We start from the raw sequence: 27,821 nt of genomic DNA on the forward strand, positions 1-27,821 counted from the left end.
GCTGATCGCGCTCGCAAAATGTGCACTCAACATGGCGACTCCGATATGCGCTGTCTGTGCAGTTTGAGTCCGAAGTATTTTTTGCCGCTTGTGGCCTAAACTACCGAGATGGAAAGAAACAAACAACTTGGAAAGAAACTGCCAGGAAGGAGAAGTATGACTGTAGTTCTTATTTCGTTAATTAACATTTGTATGTGACGGAAATTTAGATATTATAGCAGTTGTTTTTGTCGTCTGAGTGATTATTCCGATTGTTGCAACGAAATTAGGAATCTGCTGAAACTAAACAATAACGCCCTCTATCGTCCAGTTTTATGTTTCGTTACCGTATTTACAAATTCGTTGGACCTCACTCAGCTACGGGAGCTTGAATACCGCGTTACCGTGATAATTTATCACAGAGATGCGGAATTCAAAGATAGTGCTTTCCTCGATACCACATTACTGAGCCCCTTGTGGCCAATTAACTGGACTACCTCCGTAAAATAAAGGCCACACTGGGAACATGATGTACCCGAACTGCCGAAAGTGTAGAACTTTGTCAAGTTTTTATTTTTACACTTTGTCTGTAGTTTATTTATGCTTAGGAACACACTCGCCCTCTTTAAAGTGATAAAATATTAGTCCCCCCTTTTTCAGACGTATATTTTCGTGTAATTTCAAGGTTCATTTGCGGTCATACTAATCAGTGTCAACACAGCGTCAACACACGGAAGCGTCAACACACCTCCAAAACGCATTCAAAATGACAAAACCAGTGTTCAACTGAACAGTATGGGCAAAAATGAAATTGTGGCTTAAAATCAATAGGTCAAACATCTGAAAATTGCAATTTTCATAGGGGACAACGGCCGTGCTGCTTAGACATATTTTTTTCGCGAGAAAAATCTCCATTTCTGTAAACGAAATGTAACCCCTGACCCACCTAAAATCTCTGTTCTATGCCTTTTTTGTCAATGTAGAATGCGTTTTGGAAGCGTTGACGTTGTGTTGACGCTTCTAGAATGTGTTGTCACTGTGTTGACGCTTATTTAGTACGACCCTTCATTTGCACACATTAGCGTAAATTCTAACATGAAATTACATTTGATTGTCTGTTCTCCCTAGCAACGGGACCTTTCATAGGTTTTGTGGCTGATAATATGGTTTTAGGCCTAGTCCAGTATTTCAGCCACATTTATGGGGCTAAGAAACCCACCTCGTGTTTAGTTTTAGGACCCAGCACCCTTGGATGTAGATGCCCTTCTTTTGTTATTGGGCTCATCTGAAATAGCTTGTGATTTAGTTTTTGAAAGATTTGAAGGTGAGATAAAATGAAAAATAAGAGACTAAGACAAGTAAGACAATTTACATGAATAAGAATAGCGCTTAACTTAAGTCTTAAGAATAGATGCCAGATTCTGCCTATAAACTTTAGGCACTTTAATCTGAACAAGAGTGGAGGGATGCTGTCTAAGACTTATCACATTCCAAACCTTTTGGTATATAAAAAAAAGGCTTTTCACACTTTGTTTTGCCTTAACTAATAGTAAGCTCAGGCTCTTGTGTGACCTCAATCTAGAATGCAGGATGCACTGCTAATTAATGCCATGATCATCTCGATATGTCATGCTTGTCATTACAACTAGGACTATGAACACCATGCTCTCTAAACAACTTTGATGTCCAGGTTGAATATTGTCCCTTTTTCTCTTTTTGGCCAGTCCTACCGGCAGGCGAGATTATCGCTCTTGGGGCCAAGTCCCGCCCAGGAGGAGGGCAAGATGGCTCGGAGCTCCGCGCCAACCCAGAATGGAAGAGGGAAGCACCAACCACCTCGGCTGGACCTCCTCACAAGATTGCCAAGGTCTCTGGCCAGACCTTCACCCCTCTGGGTCGGGGGGTGCCTGAGAGCAGCAAAGGAGGGGCTGGAGAGCATGTCATCAAGCCAGGCATCAAGACAATCGAAGGTGAGAGACAGGCAAACTTTCTTATCATTAAATATGCTTCTATTTGATCTCCTTGTTTTTGTTAACTATATTTAACAAGGAGGCAGCGTTAGGCCAATATCAAATACAGCAGAATGTCACTGCATGTTTCATATAAGGCATTCAGATGTGGAGACAAATTCTTAATCACAATAAGAATGGTGACTCAATTTGTCTGAGGATTCAAAACTCAATTGTAGCCAATTTTTCTTTCTCTTAAAAGTCGATTTCCGGTAGAACTCAGGCGAACTTTAACATACGTTTGACTGTTGGACACTAGAATTGAGGAAGGAGGGAGGGAGTTACGGGCATTTTCTGTTGAGTCACAGACCTCTAAAATTTGCAACATAGTTTCTTGTGGTTGGGGGAGGCGGAGAATAGAAGGGTGGGGTGTAAACTGGGAATTTATTTTGTGGATGTATGTCTCCAGCTCCCCACACCCTTGAGCTGAATATTCACATGCTCTCATTTTTGCCCGACAGTGCCAGCCTCGGAGCTCTTAGATCAAGTCCTAGATGCTGACGGGGCAGAAGATGACGACCGCATCGACGGTCTGCTGTGTGGCGCCCTCAAGACGTTGAAGAGCACTCGGGCCAAGCCTGGATCGCAGCTGTACCTCAGCTTGATGTACCTGGCCAAGATCAAACCCATGCTGTTTGAATCGGAAGACGTTGTGGATGTAAGATGTCAGAGAAGGATTAGTTGCAGTCAAGTTTAGGCCCATTGAAAATTCCACGAATGTTATTCAGAATTCTGCAATAAATAGCAGAATCTATGCACACATTGCAAATAAACTTGTTATTATTCATTTCCTGTTACTTGTGACTCTACACTACTTGACTGAACTTAGTGATCACGATGGGCTTGTAACTGACCCATTTCCTTGTGTTTGCATTCCAGTACGTCTGCAGCCTGCTCAAAAGAGACATCAGCTTGAGCTTCAAGAGTAAAGGCAACCCTCTGGTCTCCGTGCTAGCCTGTAACCTCCTCATGCATGCCTATCTCTATGAGGATAACTGGCCCATAGCATTTGTCAAGGTGAGTCCCAGGCTATAAGACAACAGAAATTCACTTTTTTACGTTTTATCCTGTTGAATAAGCAAAATTACCTTTTGGAAAGAGGGCAGGACTTTGATTTTTGCTGAACCACAAGAGCCAGCTTACTGTCCTCTGACTGTCTGAGATCTGGCTGACTGATTGACTGAGTCACTGAGTATAAATATTGTCAAAAGCTGTGAAATGTTCAAGTCCAGCTGAACAAGGCAAAAGTATAGGCTTAAGTGGCAATAAACAGGCATGGGATTTTTTAGATTTTTGTTTAGAAAGAAATGCGTCACTCGGACCTTTCATCCAATTTCCAGACTGCAAAATCGGGGAAAGATTACTAATTTAAAGATTACAAACTTAATATTTTGAAGTTTTATGATCCCCCCTTCCCCCCCCCTGCTCTTTTTCCTTTGTTTCCTCACAGGTCTTCCTCGAAGACGCCATGGGGGAGAGGGTTTGGGTAGACCATCCCAGCTGTCGTGAGTTCTGCAGTAACATCCAGACAGCGTTTGGCACCAAGATGCCACCTCGTCACCTCATGCTGCCCATCGACCAGCTACGCCATTCCACCAGCACTCCCGATCTCCAAAGTAAGCTTTCCAGATGTACCTACCAAAAATTGGCACCAAATCGCCACATAGGTGGACACAATGTGGTGGACACAATAGGATTGCGCTATTTAGTCTGGGCAAACACTTTGAGCAAAAGCACGCATACTGAAATTTGTATCCTTGTGGAGACATTTTTCGTTGTTCTCCTGTACTAAAGTTTTCGAGTTTGAAAGTACAGTTTCAAAATACTCTTATTTTGACCAGAATTAAATTCCTTGGCTGAAATTCGGACTTAATATCCCTTTTCTAAAACTCGACCATTTGCGACAGATCAAGCCACCTTGAAAATTCCTAGTTTTGAGTAAAATCCATATATCTATTTCGTGAAAACCTTGTGGAGACATATTCATCTATAGAAATTGTTCTGTGGAGACGTATACAATCTTTTGTTCCCTATTGTGTGCATGTCTCCAGAGGGCACAGTGTATCAGATCAATGCTGCTCATTAAACACAGTGACTCAGTCATGTTAGTGTGTGCTGAGGTATTAAAAGAGTCGAATTGAAGTGGCATAGTATGCATGTACATCCTCTCTCTCAACTTTACTGTGTCAACGGGGTATAGACCTACTCAGGTGACACTAACCTCCTGCTTACAAACGCAGACATCTTGTCAAGCACTCCCCAGATGCTATAACATCACATCAGTGACGGACAGAACCTAATTTTACATCAACCTGAAAATTCACCAACAGTTTTTGAATGCGATACCCTTGCTATTTTGGATTTGAACCAGCTCGATGGTTGAGTGGCAACAAGTCTGCAGCAGTAAGTTAGAGGTTTGAGTCCCACCCAAGTAAGTGCAGCTATTATACTGAGCATAATGTTGGTGATGGGCTAAACCTTGCTTTGATTTGCTCAGGTGGAAGTCCACTCCGGGACGACAGCGATCTGTCTTCAGAGTCAGCTGCCAACCAAACGAGTGAGGACATGGATTTGACTGCAGACGTACAAGCCGAGGGGGTGACTGCAAGGTATGGCTGAGCCGGCACAATATGAACAACTCACAATACCTTAGCATCTCCATAACATTTCTCAGCTTTAATTTCTCCTATTTTTTTTTATTAAAAGACCCTCATGTGATTTTTTGGCATGCAGTCCTTGTTAATGCACCTTTGTGTCCAATTTAACCTTATTTTCAATTTCATCTCGCCATTTTTAAGGGCATTTTGATACTAATGCAAATTTGCATATTCATGAGCAAAAGTGATTTCAGGTAGAAACCTCAAAGTAACTGCTATTTCAGCACCAACATTTTCCAGAATTTTGGATATTTTGCTGTCGTAAATGTTATTTTCTTTGGTGATTCGTTGATGTTTCAGTACATGACAGGCCAGTGAGCAAAGCTTTCTCACGAATATTTTCATTGAGCAAAGTTTGGGTTCACAATTTGAACAGAAAACCCCGAAACTGAACAGTGTCTTCCTAAAATGACATCACAGCAACAGCGCCCTCATTTGTCAGGAAAAGCATTGACAATTTTAATCGTTTAAAGAAGTGCACTTTTTACCAGGATCAACCAATAAGGGGATGTCAAGTAGTTTTCATACATTTAAGAGGAGTAGAAATTTGCACAAAATATGTTCCCAAGTAAAATTCATTTCATGGACCTTTTAAAACAGATATAGTCTTCTGAAGGACAGCATAGAGACATACGTGGTAGACTTTGTTCGTGACCAGCTGACACGACGGCAGGGAATGGACACTCCAAGGAACCTGCTGCGCGTCTTGACTGCGGCATGCGGCTTTCCTGAGGTCCGACTCCTAGCAGCGACAAGGCTAGAGATGTGGCTGCAGAACCCTAAGGTTAGACAGTAGAGCTTTTTGAGGAATACTGTTTAGAGACATTTCACAACGAGGGGATGATGCACCAGTCAAAATGGCAGCCATTCTGTACAAGATGCTGGTAGTCTTGGATTTTTTTTTAATTTTTCATTTGGGAACCTGTAGAAACTGCAAGTATGACAGGTTTAAGCAAAAATTAATACAAATGCTCAACAGCAAAAACTCGGCTTTGGTATACTCATTTCAGTATGGTGATTGCCTCTGCCAATTTTATGGATGAAAAATTGTTTTGGAACTTTTAGAAACTAAAAGCATAAGTAACATTTGCATATGTTTTGCATATGCATTTGCATATGTTTACAGTCATTAGCAAAACACATTTCCATTGTTGAGCAGCAAGCAGTAAATACAAATGCTGAACAGAAAAAACTTCTATGTACTCCAGTGTTGGAGCAAAGGCTTTGACCCTCAAGGCCAAGGCCAAGGCCAAGGCTTTGACCCTCAAGGCCAAGGCCAAGGCCAAGGCTTTGACCCTCAAGCCTCGAGGCCAAGGCCAAGGCTTAACCCTCAAGGCCAAGGCCAAGGCCAAGGCCCTGTTTTATGTAATGACCACTGATATAGAACTTATTATAGTCACATGAGTGACACATCATCACGCAAGGGCGGATCCAGAACACAATTTTTTGGGGGGGGGGCAAATAAATGTTGGTCCCCCCCCCCCAAAAAAAAGTGGGTCAAAAAAATACGGCTTGGGCTTTGGGGCCCGCTTAAGGGTCCCGAAAAATGTTTGGATTCGAGATGCTCTGTGGTGCGATTTGAGGCAATTTCTGACCATTTTAACCGATGTTTTTTTAGGAAAAGATGGTGGTGTACTCATTGCCTGCCTTTATTACGACGTCACATAAAAAAAAATGGTTTCGTTTTTTTTGGGGGGGGGGGATGGCCCCTTTTGGCCCCCTGGATCCGCCCTTATCATCACAAATTGCTCGTTACGAAGAACAACATTTCTTTAATTGCAATCAACATGCTCGCATAGGCCTACACCGTTTTATGACTGCACTGTATCTATTAAAGTATAAGTTCAGGTCTTCGATATGGTTTAACTAAAACAAAATAATGATTTACTTCTATATTGACACACAATTCTCCCAAGTGTAACAAAAGGGGGATCCAAGAAACTGATTTGGGAAATTTGTATTTGCTGGCCCAACATGGTCAGAAATATCAGCATTATCTAAAACAGATACATGCAAATCTTAGGCCTATACAACCAATCAGATCTATTCCATTGTTATGTGCAATTAAAGTGATCATCTCATTAGCCCCACAAGTGTACAGAATATTTTTGCAGCAAATCTACTACAATGGTAACAAAATGTGATGCTACAAAAGTGGAAGTGTGCCCAACACACAAATCTATAGGGTGCTTCCCTCCTCCATGGTAATACGATTAAAATGGTAACAGCAAAATTTCGAACAGATTTATCTGGAAAATGCAAACATCTATGGGCCTTGAAGAGCCTTGACTCAAAATTGCAAGGCCCTGAACCCTCAAGGCCAAGGCCAAGGCCAAGGCTTTTGCCCTCAAGCCTCGAGGCCAAGGCCAAGGCCCTAAAATCCAGCCTTAAGGCAGCCTTAAGGCCAAGGCCCAGCATCAAGGCACCACATCACTGGTGTACTCATTCACATCACTTCAATGGTCAATCTGATCGGGTAATTCCATTCAAAGACATTAACAAATGTGCTGAATGCCAGCATTGTGCTTGATGTCTCACCTGGCAGAGCTGACTAACTGAGTTGGTAGAGCACCGGTACATTATTCCATAGGTGACAGGTTCTAATCCTGCTTCAGTTGATTTTCTTTTCTTCTACTGAAAATTTGATCACACGGCTGCTTATTTGCTGATTTGAAATCAAACAAAATCGGTATCCTCTTTTGAATGATCACCACAAACACAGGATTCTAAAGAAAAAGTTGTTACTTGTTCGAATCTCACCTCTGTCAATTTTCTGTGTCCATTGCAGCTGACTCGGCCTGCCCAGGAGCTCCTGATGGCAGTCTGTCTGAACTGCGACACCCACGGCCAGGAGGATGTAGAGGTCATAGGTCATCTCATTAAGATCCGTCTCAAGACCAAGCCTCTCATTAATCACTACATGCTCAGCATGAAGTAAGTATGCATAGAAGTCTCTGCTAACATTGTTAAACTTGCATTGGTGTTAGACTTAAAACCTGATCTCACACATATGAGGAGAGACAATGGCCTGCAAGCTTCCTTTGAGTTCCCAAGCTCCAATTCTAATTAGCATAGTTCTCAAGAGTTATGTTGACCTGCATCAGAGGTCATTAGGACAATGAATCGATTGCTGTTCCCTGACCCTATATCTGAGTCAGTTAGGACAATCTTATTAGAGGCTAGAACTGGAGTGATTCTCTGTCCAAAGATCAGATTTTTGATTGACCAGTCCGTTCAAATCCAATAAAGCAGTGGAGACTGCCGCCAAAAGAACTTCGGATGATTGTGAATTTCAATATTTGGTTTTGTCTGCGACTGACTAGTAAATTGACTTGTTGTATTGTTGGTGTGGTACTTTGCCTTCACAGAGAGTTATTAAACCAGCATTCAGACAACCTGTCCACCCTTCTGAAGCACACCATCTACAATGAGTTGTCTAACTCACGCAATCCCAACAACATGCCGCTACTGGCGACTATCTTCCAGCATTCACCGGAGGCATCAGCCAAGGTAGGTGGTGGGTGGGGCATAGTGTGGAGGGAGCTGAGACTTCATGTGAAGACACAGAATGCCAAAATGTAACCTCTCCTCACCAAAAAAAAAAAAAACCCTCATTTTATGTCCAGCTTATCCCGACAGTTCTTAGGAATTATGGAACTTGAAAGTAAACTATTTTGGAAAAAAGGCACTTAATTCACTTTCCACTTTTTAGTCTTCCAAATATTGTAGCAAATATTGCTACCCGTGTACATAAGTCTTAGGTCCAAATGAAAAATTGTTAAATTAAATTGGTAAAAGTTGTTTTTGTGATGATACCAATAAAACTATTTGGAAAAAATCTGTTCTGTTTACTTTTTGAACAATGTTCCAATTACGCCTGTTGTTTTGTGTTTTTTCCTTGAAGTTTTTGGCCAATGTATTCCAAGACCTGCTGATGAACAGAGACGACTATCTACGAGCTGTGAGGGCGCTGTTTCGAGAGATTGTCAAATCGTTACGCTATGACCTAGACTTCCCAGCGTTCTGCAGGGGCCTGATGAAGGAAAGAACTGACAAACAGTTCATTGACATGGAGGCCCAATTCAAGGTACATTTACTTGACTCTTAGATAACTGAGCCAATACCTGTTTCAGGATCTCTTAGCCAATCTCTTTGTGAGATTTCTGAAAATATCCTTCGAGTGAGATTTCTGGGCAGTCCCTTTTGATATACCCAACCTATTCCTTCATTGCATTTCGAGTTTATTGTACATTAAAACAATTTTTGTACTGACTTTTGTTGTTGTCAAGGATCGTATGCTGCTTTCCCTGACTGACCTGATTGTGTTAGCTGCTCTTCTTAGTGTCAGCCCAGCGATAAAAGAGGCTGTGGCAGCATACACCAGGGGTGACAGGAAAGGTATGTCGTTAAGATGAAAGGTCAAGAAAGGTATGTCGTTCAGATAGATCAGGAAGGATATGTTGCTGAGATGAAAGATCAAGAAAGGCATGTTGCTGGAAACAAAGATCAGGAATGGTATGTTCCTGAGATCAAAGATCAGGAAAGGTATGTCGCTGAGATAAAAGATCAGGAAAGGTATGTCGCTGAGATGAAAGGTCAGGAAAGGTATGTCGCTGAGATCAAAGATCAGGAAAGGTATGTCGCTGAGATAAAAGATCAGGAAAGGTATGTTCCTGAGATCAAAGATCGGGAAAGGTATGTCGCTGAGATGACAGATCAGGAAGGGTATGCTGCTGAGATGAAAGATCAGGAAAGGCATGTTGCTGGAAACAAAGATCAGGAATGGTATGTTGCTGAGGTGAAAGATTAGGAAAGGTTTGTCACTGAGATCAAAGTTTAGGAAAAGTATCTCAAGATCAAAGATTAGGAAATGTTTTGACTCGGATCTAAGATCTCTATTTTTTCTTAACACAGACATGGATGTACTGAGAGCCTTCCAGAACCAGGCCTCCGTCATGCAGAGAGATGCAGTATGGTGGCTGCACACCGTGGCGCCTAAAATGTTCAAAGTCAACCAACAAGACTTCAACCAATGGTAAGATATCCGTAGAACCCAATGCTGAGCAGATCCGTAAAACTAGCTCCTAGTCTTTAGATCAAAAATAACTGAAAAAAATTGATGTACAGAATCAGTTTCTGAAATGCTCAGTTGTTTAACCTGTACCAGATTGAGTAATCATGTGCTTCTTTCTGTATGCTTTGTAGTTTGCAGAAAGTGCTGTTCATGGAGCCGTCCGAATCATATTGCAGCAAAGATAACTGGCCACCAGAGTCCGACAGATCGTAAGTAACCAACACAGTCATTTCTCAACCTTTATAGCCTCTGATTTTTTCTACAAGGACCTTTCTAAGTCCTTTAAAATCCACTGCTGTGCAGAAGCTGAAGTACTGTATGTTTAACATAAGTATTTGATAGGGAATCTCTAGATGATACAGTGGTGGCCTAGTTGCTGTCTCCGTAATCATAGTCCATGATCTTCTTTACTCCAACATCTTGTTGCAGGTTACTGCTATCCCTCCTCTCTGAGGTCCCTGTTCAAGAGGATACATTGATGAGGGTCCTAGTGATGGGCTTATCACGTGAGCTACCATTAACAGCCGCAGATGGCTTAGAGCTAGCGGACAAGTTAGTCAAGAGAGCTGCAGTGCTGTATGCTGAAGGTCAGTAGTTCATAAACCTACAGAAGACAGATGGGTTCCCTGAACTAGGTCTGTGGGTTCCAAGCAGGTTTTTACTTTTAAGTTGATAGCCTTCTCACACTACACTGAAACCAACAGTGTTATGTTCAAGGTACTTGTGATGGATCACAACCATACAACCAAGTAACAGGGGATGAACCAGAACAAAGAAATGTCTTTGTCACCGTTCATTTGAATAGCTTGTGAGTTGACTTGGGACTGGAGGGCTTAAGATGGACTTGTGAAGAACTTATCCATCACAAGCACCTTGTCTACAACGCTGACTTCCAGTCATCGCTTTGTTTACTCTAAGACAAAACAAAACTGAGGGGCACAAAATCCCGAGATCAAAGTTGGGTCTGCTGACTAAATTGTTTTTCAAATCCTGTAACACTGTTTCTAATTTTCTCATTCACATAGATTTTCCAGTACTGAAAGTGGAGCGGATCCAGTTAATTGATGCAGTGCTGAACCTGTGTGCCTACCATCACCCTGAAAACATCCAGCTACCACAGGGGTATGTATGTCCTAAATCCTTTTTTTTTCATGAAAATTGCCAATTACAGGGCCAAAGACCAATGAAGGTGGATGTTAAAAAAGAAAAACAAATATTCCCCTTAAAAAATTCCAACCATTCCAAGTTTTGAATCATTCCCTTGGGCAAATTGACTGTGTGATTTTGGTTTACCTGTGAGAATAACTTGGTTATATTTGCACAGTTACACACCGCCCAGTTTGGCCATCTCCAATCTCTACTGGAAAGGCTGGATCTTATTGGTTGTCATCACTGCATTCAATCCAACCAACATAGGTAAGGCCAGCTGTTTAAGTCCATGAGTTGTTGGCATTCCTTTCCCTCAGATCCAGTTATTTTCCGAAGTCAAATTTAACAATTTTTCTCTGATATTTTCCCTGTATTTTTTCTTCCCTTTACAAAGTGTCTTTAATCTTTATAAATTTGAAAAAGAAGAATTTTTTAGTAAATGGGGAACAAGAATTTTAGATTGTTGAGTTTTGATTTGTTGAACTCACCTTGTTTGCCTTGATATCGTTAGGTCTATCGGCATGGGAACGGTATCCAATGCTGCGCTGTTTCATGGAGATGGTCATGACAAAGTAAGTAAACAAATCACAATGAAGCCAAGCTGCGTTACATTCCTGGAGACAAATGAAGAATGAGAAAATGGTATTCCCCAAAATGTCACAATTTGCAAAAAGACTTGATTGAGTTCATTTTACAAATAGTTTCATGTCAATCGCTATGTGTTGTTCCCCAAGTCCTACAAGTGCATTCTTTTCGTATACCCTGCCTGGCTCCCAGAATTCATCTGAGGACACGTTGTGATGAAGGACACAAACATTAATGCATGTTGTGATCTGTCACCACTCATTCATATTGCTGTTTTTTTTTCATTTCCTCTGGCAGCAATTTCAAGTACCCACCCCCTACAGCAGCCCCCGACGAACGTTCACAGGAGGAAGTCAGAACAAGGGAACTCCAGGTCAGAACTAGCACAACACCTCAAAACTGTCCCTACCAAGTGATTTCACATAAGCTCTATGCTTGCCATTGTTAAAAATCCTCAACAAACTAGTTCATTTCATTGCTATATTTGCTACAGTCCATTTTGCGTCTGATTCACTGACTGACTGTCACTCCTGAACTAGAATGGCTAAGGTCTCACCTTGACCCAAAAAATAGACTTAGATGACTACCTAGACCCCTTGGACCAATTATGTTCAGGACCAGATTGACTAGACGTACCTGGTTATGGTCTTCATTTGTTCCAATCTTCATACACTTTACTGTCATGCTTATGTGTCATTTTGTAAATTGATGAGATTTTAGCACCAGCAAGAGATTTTGCTGTTGTGCCATAGTCCGTGATGCAGTTTTTTGTTTGTTCTTCATTGCAGGTGATTGCGCTTGAGAAGCAAGAGATCTTGGAGTTTGAGAACCACTTAGCGAGAGTGGCCATCACTGAGGCTAACAGCCTACTCCTGTCACAGGTCATACGTATGGACCCTAAGTAAGTCAACTTATAGAAGAAAAGACTGGGCCTGCCAAAAACGTTTGTTTTGTTCTTCACATAAACAAAGGACAGATGACTGTCTGGATTATTTATGAATTAATCATTGGTTATTACTTATCAGTAATTGATTATTAATTGATTTTTTTTTCCAATTGTATCTATAGTGGTATAGCCAGGCGCCCCCCTGCTCAGGTGCTGGAGCAACTCCAACACTTCAATAAAGTTCTGAATCTCGGTCACATGCTCTGCCGAAGCCGGTCCCCGGACTTCCTATTGGATATCATACAGAGACAGGTACAGTCTACCAGCTACAATGTTTAGACAATCAAAATGTCCATGTTTAATTTGATGAACAACTTCAAGACGGAATTTCTAAGCTCCTTTTAACATGTTTTGAGTTGAACAGAAATATATTGTCAGAAATGGGATTTGGACCCGAGACAACTGGATACCATACCAACACTCTTTCAATTGGATTTTTTTCCTTCGTTGGACAGGGCACGTCACAGTCCATGCCCTGGCTAGCCGAACTGGTAAACTCGGCTGAAGGTTCCCTGGACGTTCTGCCGGTGCAGTGTCTCTGTGAGTTTCTGCTGAATGACAACCAAGACAGTGACGCTGGGGAGGAGAGTAAGAAAGGAGATGCCAAGAGAAAACAGGTAGGGTGGATGGAGCTGCTGGAACTGTAGTCAGGTGGTGGGGGTTCGGAACCAAGAAGGGAGAAGCTGTGAAGAGGTGGTAGATTGGGTGGGTCTTTATGAACTGCAGTCTGACGGTTTAGGGTTCAAAAATTGCAAATGAAAGAGGAAATTGTAAAGTGGCTCGGGCTGCTAAACCAGCAGTCCGGAGGTTCGAGGTTCAAAACGGAGATGGGAGAACCTACGAGGAAATGGCAGCGTGGGTTGAGCTGCTGAAACTGCAATCAGAAGGTTGGGGGTTCAAAACAAGCATAGGACAAGCCTTTCCTATCTTATCATTGAAGAGCAGGGGTTTATCATGTCTGTTCATTGGGTGTGAGTGGCTGCATGATACATGAACCTGACTCTTTTCAAGAAGGCTTCTGTAATTGTTTTTTTGTATGATTAGCGAATTGACAAGCAGGAGCAGTTACTATCCCGTCTTCAGACCCTCGTACGTGGACCAGACTCTCAAGCATCTACCTGCTGTGAAGTCATGGACTACTTCCTGAGACGACTCAGCTCACAACAGCAAGCCAGTCGCTCACTGGCTGCTAAGGTAAGACTGAAAAGAGGTCTTTGACTGTCACTTTCACACCTTGATTCGAAGCAGAGTTGCAGTCAAGCCCATCACTAACTCATCTCCTGTCAAATACAGCCAAAATACAACACGTCAAACGAGAACTTGCTGATAAATCTCAAACCCCTGTAGATATCTCCTGATTTCTGCAGTTCTTTCCAAGGCCAAGCCTCAAAAAGTTTGGTCTGATGTCTTGAACATGTTTCAACACCAATTGTATTTATAAACATTGCAGGGGGGGGGGGGGGGTTTGGGGGGGGGGGAATAAAAGTCACATTTTTTTAACACAAGCCGGCTTAAAATTGATAACTTTTGAATTGCACAGGAAACAGCTGTACTTAACAGACTGCAGCCAAAGTATGAGTAACAGTTTTGATTGGAAAATTTAAAGTGTTAGAGCCAATCAACTGTTTTTTTTGCCTGGGGCTTCTGAAATGCATTACCACTGGGTTCTGCAGAATGATTGATTTTGAAGGACTAGGGAAAGTTTAAAAAATACCTCAGGAGTTGGAGCTACTGAGTATTGTTATTTTATTTTTTCACAAAGGGTCTGATGATGGTCTTATCCGTGCCTGAGGATAAAAACACAACGGAGGAAGACACGGAAGACCCGCCCTGGGCTTGCCCTACACTGATGGCATCACATGAATGGCTGTTGAAGAATATGCCCTCCCTCCCTCACTTTGACCCTGTCAGGGCATCAGCCACAACTGCCCTCAGACAGGTAGGATATTTTCAGCATTAAACTTTCCACTCCAGATACCTAAGCCTCACCCCTACCCCCACTCCCACACCCACCCTCCCCCAACTCCACCCCAACCCCATCCCCATCCACAATTTTGTCAGGCAATTGTATGAGCACCCCTTCTAATGATGCCACATCTTTTGTTTTGTTTATTATCGCCAGGCTTGCCAGATTGAGACAGACCCGTTAGCACTCAGTGCCTACGTCGTCTTTCTGTCGCAGTTTGCTCCAGTCACTGATCTGAACGACTTGGCAGTGGTGAGTCTGTGATATCTTCTGTCCAATTTGTTCTTTTACTGTTTGCGTCTCGTCAGAAAAGGTGTGACCAATGGTTTTACATATACAAAATTGTTAATGCACAGTGATCTGGAAAATTTATTGGTGTGTTGTTTTCTTGACAAAAATATGAATGGTCCAATGGTTGCAGTGTCCCACTAGTAGTGTGTGGTTTCTAACCCTGACGGGAAACATGGTGCCTGTGTTCTTAGGCAAGACACTTTACTACAATTGCCACTTTCCATTCAGGAGAATAAATGGATACCTGAGAGGGTATAGATTACATTATGCTTTAATATCTCAAGCTGCTGCACAAATCTGGTCTCCTGGCCTGATGAACAGGGGTAATAATCATGGAGTACTTTGAGACTCGGGGTATGAAGCACTATAATTATGCTCACCACATTTTTGAATTATTATTAATACCAAGCATTTTTAATACCAGGATCTTGCCCAGTTGATAGTGGAGCGACCAACCATCGTATCTTGCATCCTACCTCGTGAGACCTACAACGAAGTAGCTGACGTCACCTTGGCAGCTATGATCAAAATATTCAGCCGCTACTTGCTCAAAGCTACCAAGCCTAACGAGGAAGGATATAGCTGGGTAATAAGTTGTATAGTTTAAATTAAAACCTACGCTGACCATCAGTTTTATTTGAAGTAATTTTCCTGAGATGTTGCAATAAAAGAATAAGGCTAAGTAGTGGTGTTGTATTTTCCGATTACTTTTTCGTATGATTCCGGGGGTAGTCAGTAGTACCTTCCCTGGACCCAGTGAAACTCTCCGTGACCCAGGTTCGATTCCCGCCAGGCCCACCTCTAGATTGGGATTTCGATCCGATCTAGATTCCTTGATTTTTTTCATACCAGTATTCTTCCTACCTTTAAAACTGAACAGCTAACATACATCATCATTTTTCTTTAGATTTATACAGGCCTCCAAGCAATGATGTTTATACAATTTCGAGGATGTCTTGTTGTCATAACCAAGAAAGAATTGTAATAAATGAATAAAAAATACTGATTTTGTTGTTTTTGTTCTTCCTTACTTGACAGTCGGACACCCAGGACCAGGTATTCCTGTACTGGCAGACTGGTGAATCAGCCACAATGCATATCCTGATAGTCCATGCTATGGTCATACTGCTGACCTACGGACAACCCAAAGGTAGGAAGATTCCTTTCAAGTTACTTCAATCATACGCTTACCAGTAAGTACCACCCCAGACTGCCCTATATGTTCCTCCCTCTTACAGATTCATTAAGGATTAAGCACATTGTAAACAGTAAAGTACAGGTGTGAATTAACTTCCACTGGCTTGTTTATTTTGCAGGGCTAGTTGTGGAGTACCTGGGCTGTTAAAACTTTGAGGTGCATAAAACCTGGCTTTCTAAATGCTTGTAGTGCATCTTCATTTTGCACTGGGCAAGAAGTTTTAGCACTTTTTTTTAGTCCCATTCATTCAATTTTAAAACATGGATGATTTAAAATATTGGCAGAAGTTGACCATGAAACACTATGTGGTAATAACTACCGCTTAGAAGATATTTAGTTCTGAAAAGAACTTTTCCTGCTTTAAGTTCTAAAAGAACTTGTCTTTGGTCTAAGCAGTAGTTATTAACACATGGTGTTACCTCAAACCAAAACGTATCGTTTTGGTTTGAGATACTCCACCATGCAAAGCCTCAAATCTTATATTGACCATGAAAGCTGTCTTGAACGCCCCAAAGGTTTTGATATTTTAATAAAAAGAATCTCTTCAATATCCTCTCTTCTAGTTGACAGTGATTTCCAGCTCTTGTTGCACTCTTGGTTCCCTGAGAATAGCACCCCACCCCAGGCCTACCTAGTAGACACCTCAGAGGATGCCTTACTGCTCCCTGACTGGCTCAAACTCAGGATGATCCGATCCAGTGTGCCAGAACTCGTCATTGCAGGTTGGTATAGTGTGTTGTCTCTCAAATTTCAAAGAGCTCTGGTATGGACATAATGGATTCAGTGAATGAAAAGCAGAAAACACTTTGTGACTATTCATGAGAGCAAAGCACTCGTACTTATTCTTAATGTGCAGTTAGATCAGACTCAAACTTTGTCGCCGCATAGCTGCTTTGGCAAGTTTTGGCCACTCGAAATGTTTTTTTCCTACTTATAAACATTCAAGATCTATTGCGTAATATGTTCTCTGTTCCTGCAGCTTTGCAAGATCTGGAACCAGCCCAGCTAGTTCTCTTCATCCAGTCGTTTGGTATTCCAACAGCCAGCATGAGGTATGTCCATGATGGCCATTTTAAGACAACAGTAACAATGTAGGGGGAGGGGGAGGTGACACCCCCAGCCCAACTCAAATGATAGCTGTTTTCATTGCTCTGATTTGAATCATTTTTGCCTGACATTCTGTAACGAAGACATCCTTGTCTGTTTGTTTGTCTGCCTCTCAGTCAGCTCTTGGCTCACCTGGATGCAGCGGTCGTGCAGGACTCTCAAGCCATGGAAAACGCGGTAGTGGACAAGGCCTACATGGCTCAGCTGGTTGAAGTCCAGCAGATGAGGGGGGCGTCAGGAGGGGTGGAGTTCCACAAACTGCTGACCGAAGGGGTGGAAGAGCCTTCGGACAAGGACAAAGGTAAGATTCATCAGCCCACCCCCTTGTTTACCTACCATCTCACTCCGCCCACACCACACCTTGGTCAGTTACCCTGTAACATACTTAATTAATTATAAGATGGAATTTTGCGTCGGGGTGATATACTTAATTAATGTTTAATTTTTTTTGTAGACAAAGTTGAGAGTAAGAAGGAGGAATCTGTGGAGAAGATGGACACTTCTGAGTCAGCAATGAGATTGCCTGATGAAGACCACCAAGAGGAATGGTGCAAGCTACTCATCAAGGTAGGACAGTCTCAGATGTTGGACAAGATGACGTCTTGAGCCATTTTTGAAATCTAGGCTGTTCCTTTGGCTTCGGCTTCACCTCTCTAACATCAAATGTTTATTTGTGGACATTTGATTGTTGAACAAAATGAAAAACAGCAAAAAATCGCAAGATGGTCAAACGCTAAGAATTAAAATAAAAAACATTTTGAACGGAATGGAAAAACCCAAAAAAGTCTGTTTGCTTATTCAAATCCAACTGTGATTAAATCAACAATTACGAGATATTTTAACAACACATCAGGATGGAAGTAAGAAATTAGAATTCAATAATTAAAGGACTAGATTAAATACTGGTAAAAAGGTAAAATGAACAGTTACAGAAACAAGTAAGTGTGTAATGGTTTGTGCAATACTAAGTAGTGGTGGAATCGTAAACTAAAGAACATGAATTGATACAATGTATATACATCTTGTTACATCCAACTTCTCATTTGTGTCTTGCAGTTATTTAAAGATGAGTCGTCAGAGGAATCTCGACAGGTGTTTGCTATTGTACAACAGGTGAGACAAAGCAGACCATTTTGCTTTTTTATTCTGGTGCATGTGTCAACAACGGCAACATGTTACACTTGACTGCACAATCTCAGATTTGCGATTGAAGTCGATTAAAATACAAAACGTGTCTGATTTGTTCAACTTAAAATTTTTCCCATTTGAAACAAATTGCTTATCGCTGTTGTATCTACTAAGGAGATTTTGAAGGACATTCGGAGACTGAGAACAGATCCGCTACACAAACCCTCTGAGATGCTTACAAGCAGTTTGCTAAGCATAGTGAAGGATGGCAGTCTCCTTCCAAGTCAGCTTACCAAGCGGGCAGACATCGGCGGTCCACTTCTCAGTCTGCTACTCACGAGAGAGGTAAGCAGCAAAATTTTCATTGATCTGCTAAGCATACGAATCCGTTAGTGAACTAAGAATTAGAATAAGGCCATGTCCAAATCACTTGGCTATGCCCGGAAATAACACACAAGTCTATGGGAAGTGCCTGCAGCCGCTAGCCAGTGGCTTTCATGAGTATGTACCAAGTGATTCGGATACGGCCTTAGGGCGAGTGAAGTGCACATCAATTTAGCTGGTCCCAATGCACTATTCACCTGGTCAAACTTATAAACTGATGCATGCCTACCAGGAAAATGTTACCTAGTGATGAGGGTCATGTAAGCTGGTTCCCAGGTCTTTCTATTGCATTCTCAACTACACAAACAAGACGGAAACCAGCCTTGGACTGAGAGCACCTATCTGATGTTATCCTATAACCATGGCCCAGTTTCATAGCGCTGCTAAGGACATAATTTTCTGCTAACAGAGCCTCCGTCTATTTCATGGAGACTGTAAGCAGTAAGCACAACAAATGCCAGCTTAACCCCAGAGGATAAAATTGCTTAAATCAGTGACGTACAATAGAAATCTCCATGCACATTCAACCGCTAGCACATCCACACCATGACATAGTGCTTACAGTTAGCACAATTTTCTGCTGTAGTAAGCACAACTTTTCTGCCAACTGTTAAGCAGCGCCATGGTAAATTGAATATTTTGCTTGCTATTTTTTCCCCCCAGAAACTTCAGCAGAAGTATGGGTCTCCTTCTACTTTCCCTGAGCTGGTGCAGTACCTATGTGAAGCGCTACCTACCAAGGAAGGCACATTGGCACAGACTCTGATCCATTGCCAGAAGGAACTCAGTGTCAGCTCTGTAGATGTCAACGGTGAGTTTGAATGGCTGAATCCCACAACATCTTCTAAATTCTCTGGTTGATTTTAAAAGATCTGAGATTACCTGAGAATGCTGTTTTGATTTGGCAAGTGACTGGGGTCCAAACATGCTTAGGATTAAGGAAATGAACATTTTTACAATTTGACATTTCTGTTTTCTTCTAGTCGACCAAGCCCTGAAGGAGATGACTGGGGATTCACAAGAAAACAAACAGGAATCTATGGAGAAGGTTGTGAAGGCATTCAGACATGGCCAAGCCCCTGCAAACGATGAACTACTAGAGCAAGGTAAAAACTCTCAATCTCTGGAGTGACCTTTACCTTTACCAACTCAATCTATTGAGCTTTGGAGAGAAAAATTCACAAGCTTACCACTGTCATTTGTTGTGGCATATGGTAAAAGCTGGAGGTCGTGGGTTACAGCCCCACCCTGATTTTTTTTTCTCTCAGGCAGAGGAGAAATCAAAATTGTGCATGGGAGAAATTCAATGTCGAAATTGAAGGATTACTCTTTTGACATCGTTTGGACATTTTTCGGCTTTAAACTTCCCTCGTTCTTGAATTTTTTTCCAGTTTGTAGGCAGCTCTTAGACAGCAACGCCAACCAGATGGAGAAGTTACTGACAACCAGCCTGACAGCTAGCCATGGTAGAAGAGCGCCCTCACAGGCCAGCCAGAGGGTAGGCATGCTGAGCAGACTACTAACACACCAGCAACAGAAGCACTCATCAACGTCTGGTACCCAGACTTCTAGGTAAAGGACAGTAGTGCCTGGAATATTTTGCTGGCAAAACTAGCTAGGAACTTGAAGAGAATACTTTTGTGCTCATTTTTGAGTTCTCTGATTAGAAACATATTGATTCTTTCTCTTAACTATTTTTTCTCCTATTGCAGTCATCCCCAACTCTTAGCCTCTACCTCCGGCCTCCTGACTGACTGGCTGGCTCTTCTGGATCCAGAGGCATGCCAGGCTTGCCCTGATTTACAGCAGCAAGCCATCTTTGCCCCAGCACCCCCTGGGAATAGGAACAGCCCCAGCAGCAGTGGAGACAGTCAGAAGCGAATTGGCAGCGCATATCTACTGGCGCTACTGACCCATCAAGCTAACTGGGGCACACTACACAAGTGCATTGATAGGTTACTGGGGCCTGCTAGAAATGCATACAGGTGAGTGTTTCAAATGAAGTTTTGCCTTAACATTGTGGCATTTACAATTCTTATCAAAACTCAAAGTTTTGACCAAATCTGAGCTCGATTTCGTGGTCCTGCTTATCATACGCTAAGACTTCCTACTAATTATGGCAGAAAATTTGGTTAACAAGGAATTTTGTCTGCACGCATGTACATTCTAAAGACTCTCTGGGTACAAAATTAGCACATTGTGAAAAATCAAACACTTTCGATCTCTGGCTGTGCTCTGTGGTCATATATGGGTCGTAAGGTTGGCTGCCAAAGGCACCTTTACATGCCTGCGGCTTGACCACGTTGAAGCCGCGTCCTTCACAATTCAGCTTCTCAGCTGCCAGTAAGGATGATTAGCCCCCAAATTATTTGTTATGTATTTATTTATGCTTGCACTGAATGTTGATCGTAAGTGTTGAATTCAGTTGATTGTGGAGCTTTGAAATGGATCATCTTGGTGTCATTTTGTTTTGTTAGTTTCAGTGCAACGGCTGTATTGGATTTCTTGTGGGCGTGCATCCACATACCCAAGATCTGGCAAGGACGGGATACAAGGGCTTCTAAGGTAAGCAAACCAGAAGGCAACCCCATAGCGTATCTGTCAGGGATCCAGGCTTGATTTTCAAGTGTCTGTCATATCTGTCTTTGTCACTGTTGAAGGAATAAATATGAGCAGACTCCATAGGATGAGAAAACACGATAATTTGTACGTTTTTGGTCCAACTCAGAGACACTCTGAAGAAGATGTCTTATGTCTGTCGCCGGACCAGATCTGCGCATTGGCTGATTACATCATCCAGGAAGCGGCCGATTCATCAGGGCAGTACGGTGCCCCGCCTAGTGCCACACCCAATGCCTCGCCCATTACCACGCCCAGTGCCCCACCCAGTGCCTCACCCGATGCAGATGAAGGCCTGACGGAACTGGCCTCTAACACCATCAAGGCCCGGCTCTCCTTGCTCTTGACCAGTTTCCATGGCAACAAGGGTGTGGCGGAGCACCTGATCAGATACCTTGGCGACTGTAGTCGCGAGACAAAGTTTGTAGATTTTTTTGCTCTCTAAAATCTTTCACGAATATCACCATTGTAAAAGTAGAATTTTACTTCTCTGATGAGATAAAAATGTGATATATGAAGTAGGTTTTAGATTTTTTCTTGTACATCAACCAAAATAAACCATTTTGAGTTGGGGATTTTCTGGTCCAGTTTTGGACAAATTTGCCATTGAAGTTTGGGATTCAACTTTTCTTAAACATCAAACATAATCTGCCGTGCAAGAAATAACAAGTTGTGTTTGTATTTTCCCGTTTTTTCCAGCCCGTCCTCTGCCCTTTACCAGCAGTTATTATTAGAGCTATACCTGCAGGTCCCTGAGACTATACAAAATCTCTCCTTCATCAGTACCAAGCTACAATCACAAGACACTAGTAATATACCCACCCCAGTCGACTGCCTCACACACAGGTAGGTGCTTTCTTAAAAAGTATTGTTCAAATCTTGACTTCTTCTGAGGTTTGACTTCATTTAGGCTCCAGAAAAATTGTAACCTTATAGTTTGAGCCAGTTCAAAAATCCTCCAAACTTACTTTTTTTTAGAATTAATTAGAAACGTCACAATTTCTGGGGCGGGCATTGAAAAGTTTTGAAACTAATAATTGCCCTGCTCACCAGCATTCAGATGGCGTATGAATGACTCAGATATTTAAAAAAGACTATTATTTTTCATGAGATGGAATTTGCGTCATGGTGATGTAAGTTCAAAATTAGGTTTTGTTCGGCACCCATGTGAAAAATAATTACACAATACATCGGGGAAGGGCAAAACCCAATATTGAAAGAATATTACGAGTTCATCTGTTGCCAAATCACAAGCCAATCACAAGAAATTTCCAATAACCTACTTGTGGATTTCTTCTCTCCAGGTTACTGTGTGTGTTAGCAGACAGCAAGCCGGGAGATACCAGCAAGCAGAAGGCCGATGACGCCAACGTAGCATGCCGCAAGCTGGCTGCTGAACACCCTGTACTCATACTCAGGTAGGCGGAAGAATTGAGGTCAACACACTGCCTCGATGTCTCACTCAGATATAAAATCAGAGAACACTTGACCTTTGACACAGGGTCAACATATATTTTGTATGGAGGGCGATGCTGTCCTCATTTTCATGTATGAGGTAACATCTGCAGTGTCTATACTAATGGATATTGATAGGATTAGCTCCATTCATGGAAGCTGTTTATCAGTATTAATCATGTCATGTTTGCTCTCCGTTTCCTGAAGGCAACTAGCCATGGTGACCGTTCTGCTTCAAGGCCGGACCCATCTTAACTTCAAAGAGTTCCGCGTCCGTGGTCACTTACGATTCTTCAACCACATCCTCGGAATCCTACAACTTCTTGAACCTCAACTTTTTGCTCAGCCCTCTACAGTTCTGCATGGCATCATGGAGGCCTACTTCCCTATCCTACCGGTATGTAGTACTTAACAGGGGAAATATTTTGTATATTAACTGGCAGTGAGGGCACTAAGTGCATGATTTTATTGAAGCCGAATTTCTTATCCTACCAATATGTGGTAGTTGACTTAGCATGGCTAATTGTCTGTCCCTATTGCCACAGAAAGGGGTAATATTTTGTTAGTGGCACTGAGGGCACTAGTGAATGATGATATTGAGATCGCTTCCCTGTCCAACCTGTATATAGTACTAGCATGAATAACTGCATATACCGTGTCTCTCTGAATGGGGAATTTTTTTTTTATTTTGACTGGCAGCGAGGGCACTAGTGCATATACTGTGTGCTAGCCTATATTACCATACTGCATAAAAGTAGTATTGGAATAAATATGGATAATATACAGTTGGGTAATATTTGTGTACTATTGTATCTTTGACTCATTATAGCATTCTGTGATTGCTAAGAAGCCTCTGGAATCCATCATTACCAAGTTCATCCAGCTTCTGTATCAGTACTCCAGCCACAACCCAACCCAGGCTCAGCCGCTCCTAGAGAAACACTCAACAGCACTCAAGTAAGTAACTTCACTCTTGTTTCACTATACTCCTGGGGACAATGCTTTGTGTTTTCCTTTGTCCCTGTAATATAACACTCTCCCATAGACTAAGCACACAAACCTACTACAAAGGACCGTTTTGAATAAAGGTCCCAACTCTCGAGGACTGAAAGGATCCGTTGTTCTCCCTTTGTGTGTCTGTCCTCGGGGTTAGGGAGAGCAAGTACACCCTAGAATGACACTTACCGAATTTGAAGTACAGAAGTTATGGGCTGTTCAAATCTCATCCTGTCAGTGAAATTTATAACTCTATTGTCCCTCTCCTTTATCAAAAATCTTCCCATAGCAACCTATCCCAGGTCTACCCAGACATCCAGCAGCTCAAGTCCCTATTGGCCAGCATCACGCTGACCTCATCCTCCAAGGACCAATCAGGGCTTGGCTCCGCCCCCAACCAGGCGGAGCCAGCCATGGATGAGATCCCAGGGGTCGGAGGTCGGGAGGAGACTTACTCGCCGACACTCGCCGCCATGATGGGGGCTGATGCATCGTGGGATACCGAGGACGTCAAGTCGTTCGCTGAGAGACTTTCTCAGGAAGAAGATTCCGAAGGTATGTATCTGAGAGTGAGACATTTGGAAACTCAATCCAAATGTTGTCTATGACTGGACTTAAACCCTTGTCGCTGAGCTAGATTGCGAGGAAGTATTATGGTAGTTGAGTAGCAAGATCTCAAAGATCTCTTGACGTTTTCATCGGTCTCCTCTGTTTTGTTGACTAGGCATGGCTGAAGCCTTGAATGAGCTGGAGGAGAAGTCTAGCAGTGCTGTGGGAATACTGCAACATTTTGTGGTAAGTAACTTCAAAGGTAAAACCATAGTGGCCAGAACTAAAACGTACATAGCAGCCACAACTGACCAGCCTTTCAACCTGTTTTGAAGAAACTCATGAAAAGTTTCGGTTTTTAAGATCTGAACGTACATTTTGGGTGTAGAACTTTCAAAAGGCAATCAGTTTTAATATTCTGTGCTGTCTGATATTTCACATTTGCAAAAGTCCAAAGTGGTGCCTCATAAAAACACAAACAAACGGCATACTAATTGAAATTGCCTGAAACATACAAAATGTCTCAAACATAATGATTGGAATTTGTCTCATTGAGGGAATACTTTTAAGTATACAGCATTGGAGAATGAGAAAGTGTGGTCACATAAGTATTAAGGGGCAATTTAAATTAAGACATCTAGTGGAAACTGATTTTGCCTTGTTCATTGCCTTTCAGACTGAATTGTCCACTCAGATGACATCATGCAACAAAGACTGCAGGCAGACGGCGTTTGTTCTGGTCATCCGATACATCAGACACGACCCAAGGTATCAAACAATTGCTGGCACATCCTTCAGTAGAACTTTCCTTTTCAAGAATTAAATCTCGAATAATTTTGTCCTAATTTATCCATTGACTGTAAATCTAGCCCCATCAAAGTCAACCTTAATTCTTTGTCAAGAACACCCCAACATTATCTCAGATGTGCGTCCGGATTAATCAGAAACACAAGATGCAAAGAAAAGATACAAAGATGGCCAACCAGAATCTATGGAAACTCCATGTTTGGTTTTACTGAATTATTATGGATTAAGGAGTCTATAGCCGTGCTGCATAACTCAACAAGAGGTCATAATGTTGTACTTCCAAGCCAAATTACCCTGGTTTAAGAATTCAACTCTTAGTTGTGTTTATTTTTTGTCAGTGTTGCCAGCAAGTTTCTACCCGCCTACATGGAATGTCTGAACAGCATGGATCAAGAAGTGGTACAGACAGCTTTGAAGAATCTTCCTGAGTTTACGCTCCTCTGCCAAGGTAAAACAAAATATTCAAGAGCTGTGCAACAATTTGAATTTCTTTCGAGATGTTCTCCTTACAACCTAAAACAGCTTGATAAATTATCTACATTTTTACTACTTTGAAAAGAAAAAAATTAACGAGTAGCACTGGGGAGGTAATACCTAAAATTGAGGATATGATTTAGGAAATCAAAAATATTTAGCTTTTTACTTTAAGCCTAAAAGAAATCATAAAAACAAATCCTAATTACCTGTGATGTCATCAAACATTCTTTGATAAGATACCAAAAATGATGCATCACAATTTTGGCTCTCATTTGCAAGGCATACGAACCAGGATTTATCTTGTAAACTATTCACAATAATATGTGGCCTTCGTTCCGACAGAGAACGCTGAGGTTGTGCTACAGAAAGCCTTCACCGTCGGAGTCAACAGCAAACTGTCCACAGTTCCACTCATAGCAGAGACACTGAAACTACTCAGCATGGATAGTGCCTCAACAACCTCAAACACTACGACGCCAAGCTGATGATGGGCATTCCTGAAACTACGATGACCTCTTCAGCTTCAGCTCCAGGCTTGGCTAGCATCAGCCATGTTTGATACAACTGTCAAATGTTTGTATTGCAACACAGATGTGTTACATTGTTACTGAATGCGGACTGTGTCGATACTTCATCAATCACAAAGCTGACGATGCCTTTTCTGAGACGTGGCTTTGTCTCCAACTTTGACTCCAGGCTTGCCCAGCATTGGATGAAATGAACAGTCAACAATTATATCGCAACACAGACCGCATACACTGTTACTTAATGTGGACTACATGTCAACACTTCATGTACCGTTACAACACATAGTTGATGATGCCTTTTCTGAGACTTCGGCTTCATCGCCAGCCTTGGCTCCCAGCTCAACTCGCATCGACAGTATTGGATGAAATAAAGTGTTAATCATTTTGCAACATAGATAAGAATATTACATTGTTATTGAATACTCTTTCTACTACTTTGGCTCCAGACTGCAGCTTTGTGATTTGGAGTTCCTTTCTTTTACGATTGGGGCTTAAAATATATGTATATGTTGATGTTCTGCTAAAAAAGCCAACACTTTGAATATTTCCATTTTTGTTCCTACACATTTTTGAAGGACCAGATAGTAAGCCAAAGTCTAAAAGGAATATAGGGTTTGAAAAATGGCTATAACAGTTGTCTTTAATTGACCTACCACCATTTGTGAGTTGGTCACGACCATTAGACAACCGTTTGGAATTTCCATACGTTGAGTTTTGTTTGCCTCAGATTTTGCGCGTCCTGCACCACTTGTATATCATGTAATTGGACAACATTTCACAAGCTGCATTGATGTGATTCTACCGTGATTGGTTAATTGCAATAAAACAGTAAAAACAATTAAAATGTTTTATATGACATAAACTACTACTGTAATTACTCCACTATATAAATATTGTTGCTTTGTTCTTGTTCTCATTCTTGTACATTGTACTATAGATTGAAAAGAAACCTCATACTAGTGTACAGGGTGTCTTAAAAAAGTAATCTGAAAGTTGTGGTTTATGAATGTCATGAAGTTTAATACATCATAGTGCTCCTTTAAAATCATTCCAAAGATTTAAAAATTTACATTGAGCCATCCCATGCCATCAATTTCAAAACATACTTCGCAATCAGAATAGCTCAAATCTTGGGCTGATGCCCAAGATATGTGTTTGGGTGCCTTTTGGCATGGGGTAGTTATTTTCAGGAATGAACAAAAGTCTTTGAAATGATTTATCTTGTTATAGAAAAGATATTTAATTGTATGTACCAACACCCTACCTTCAACCTGTTTACATGTTTGCATATTTTCATTGACATAAAAACGTTTATGGATTTAGTTACTAATTTCAGTTGCATGCTGAAATTGTTGCAAACAAAATCTTACTCTCAAAGTGAATCTGTGTAGAAATTCTACAAAAAACTGTAAAAAATCCTGGGGAAAATGACCATAAAAATACCTTACATAGCAGCAATGCTGACCATGTGCAGTGTATATAGGAATGGATGTAGTATTTGCAACTAATTTCACAAATGTAAAAACCTATGTTTCATGGAAAATTTGGAAAGAAAAAGTTTAAAAAGGAAGGCCTGGCTTTAGTTTGGAGTTAAGTTGGGGCCTCATGAAAAGAAAATGATTCACGTACCAAGAAACATGAGTCACCTTTAAAACATTGATTTTTCATGTTTAATTACTGTAAAATGTGACAAGCAAAGGTTTTTATAGGTCAGCATACATAAATATTTAGACTTTGAAATTAGAGTTGTTGTATACATGCTCATGTACAGAATAAACCTTTATTTAAAAAAAAAGAAGACAATTTGTTGTTGTCCTTTGTTTGTTGTTCTAGATTTGTTTTCTTTACTAAACCTTGGAATTGGGCCGGGATATATGAAGGTTAAAATAGAAATGGCTATATAAAAGAGAGGGATGGG

At 41.6% G+C, this 27,821-nt stretch overlaps 1 protein-coding gene across 1 annotated transcript; it reads left to right on the forward strand.

Moving 5' to 3' along the window:
• On the forward strand, nt 1-27,697 carry LOC119734794 (integrator complex subunit 1-like). Its single transcript, XM_038208352.1, has 47 exons — nt 1-154; nt 1,704-1,949; nt 2,450-2,646; nt 2,868-3,005; nt 3,439-3,604; nt 4,486-4,597; nt 5,246-5,429; nt 7,434-7,579; nt 8,014-8,155; nt 8,550-8,732; nt 8,935-9,043; nt 9,560-9,680; nt 9,851-9,928; nt 10,149-10,306; nt 10,745-10,841; nt 11,044-11,135; nt 11,380-11,440; nt 11,751-11,826; nt 12,242-12,354; nt 12,522-12,651; nt 12,855-13,016; nt 13,444-13,593; nt 14,162-14,338; nt 14,522-14,617; nt 15,081-15,242; nt 15,695-15,806; nt 16,418-16,576; nt 16,834-16,906; nt 17,078-17,262; nt 17,416-17,528; nt 18,018-18,074; nt 18,264-18,434; nt 19,137-19,284; nt 19,457-19,579; nt 19,865-20,045; nt 20,186-20,458; nt 20,951-21,038; nt 21,202-21,512; nt 21,792-21,938; nt 22,397-22,510; nt 22,755-22,944; nt 23,377-23,504; nt 23,833-24,098; nt 24,268-24,338; nt 24,769-24,860; nt 25,238-25,347; nt 25,719-27,697. The coding sequence occupies exons 1-47, from the start codon at nt 109-111 to the stop codon at nt 25,859-25,861; spliced, it is 6,597 nt and encodes a 2,198-aa protein (XP_038064280.1). The 5' UTR covers nt 1-108; the 3' UTR covers nt 25,862-27,697.
• Nucleotides 27,698-27,821: the final 124 nt, after the last annotated feature.

Source organism: Patiria miniata, unplaced genomic scaffold (genome assembly GCF_015706575.1).
Source record: "Patiria miniata isolate m_02_andy unplaced genomic scaffold, ASM1570657v1 HiC_scaffold_28, whole genome shotgun sequence".
Taxonomy (NCBI): Eukaryota; Metazoa; Echinodermata; class Asteroidea; order Valvatida; family Asterinidae; genus Patiria; species Patiria miniata.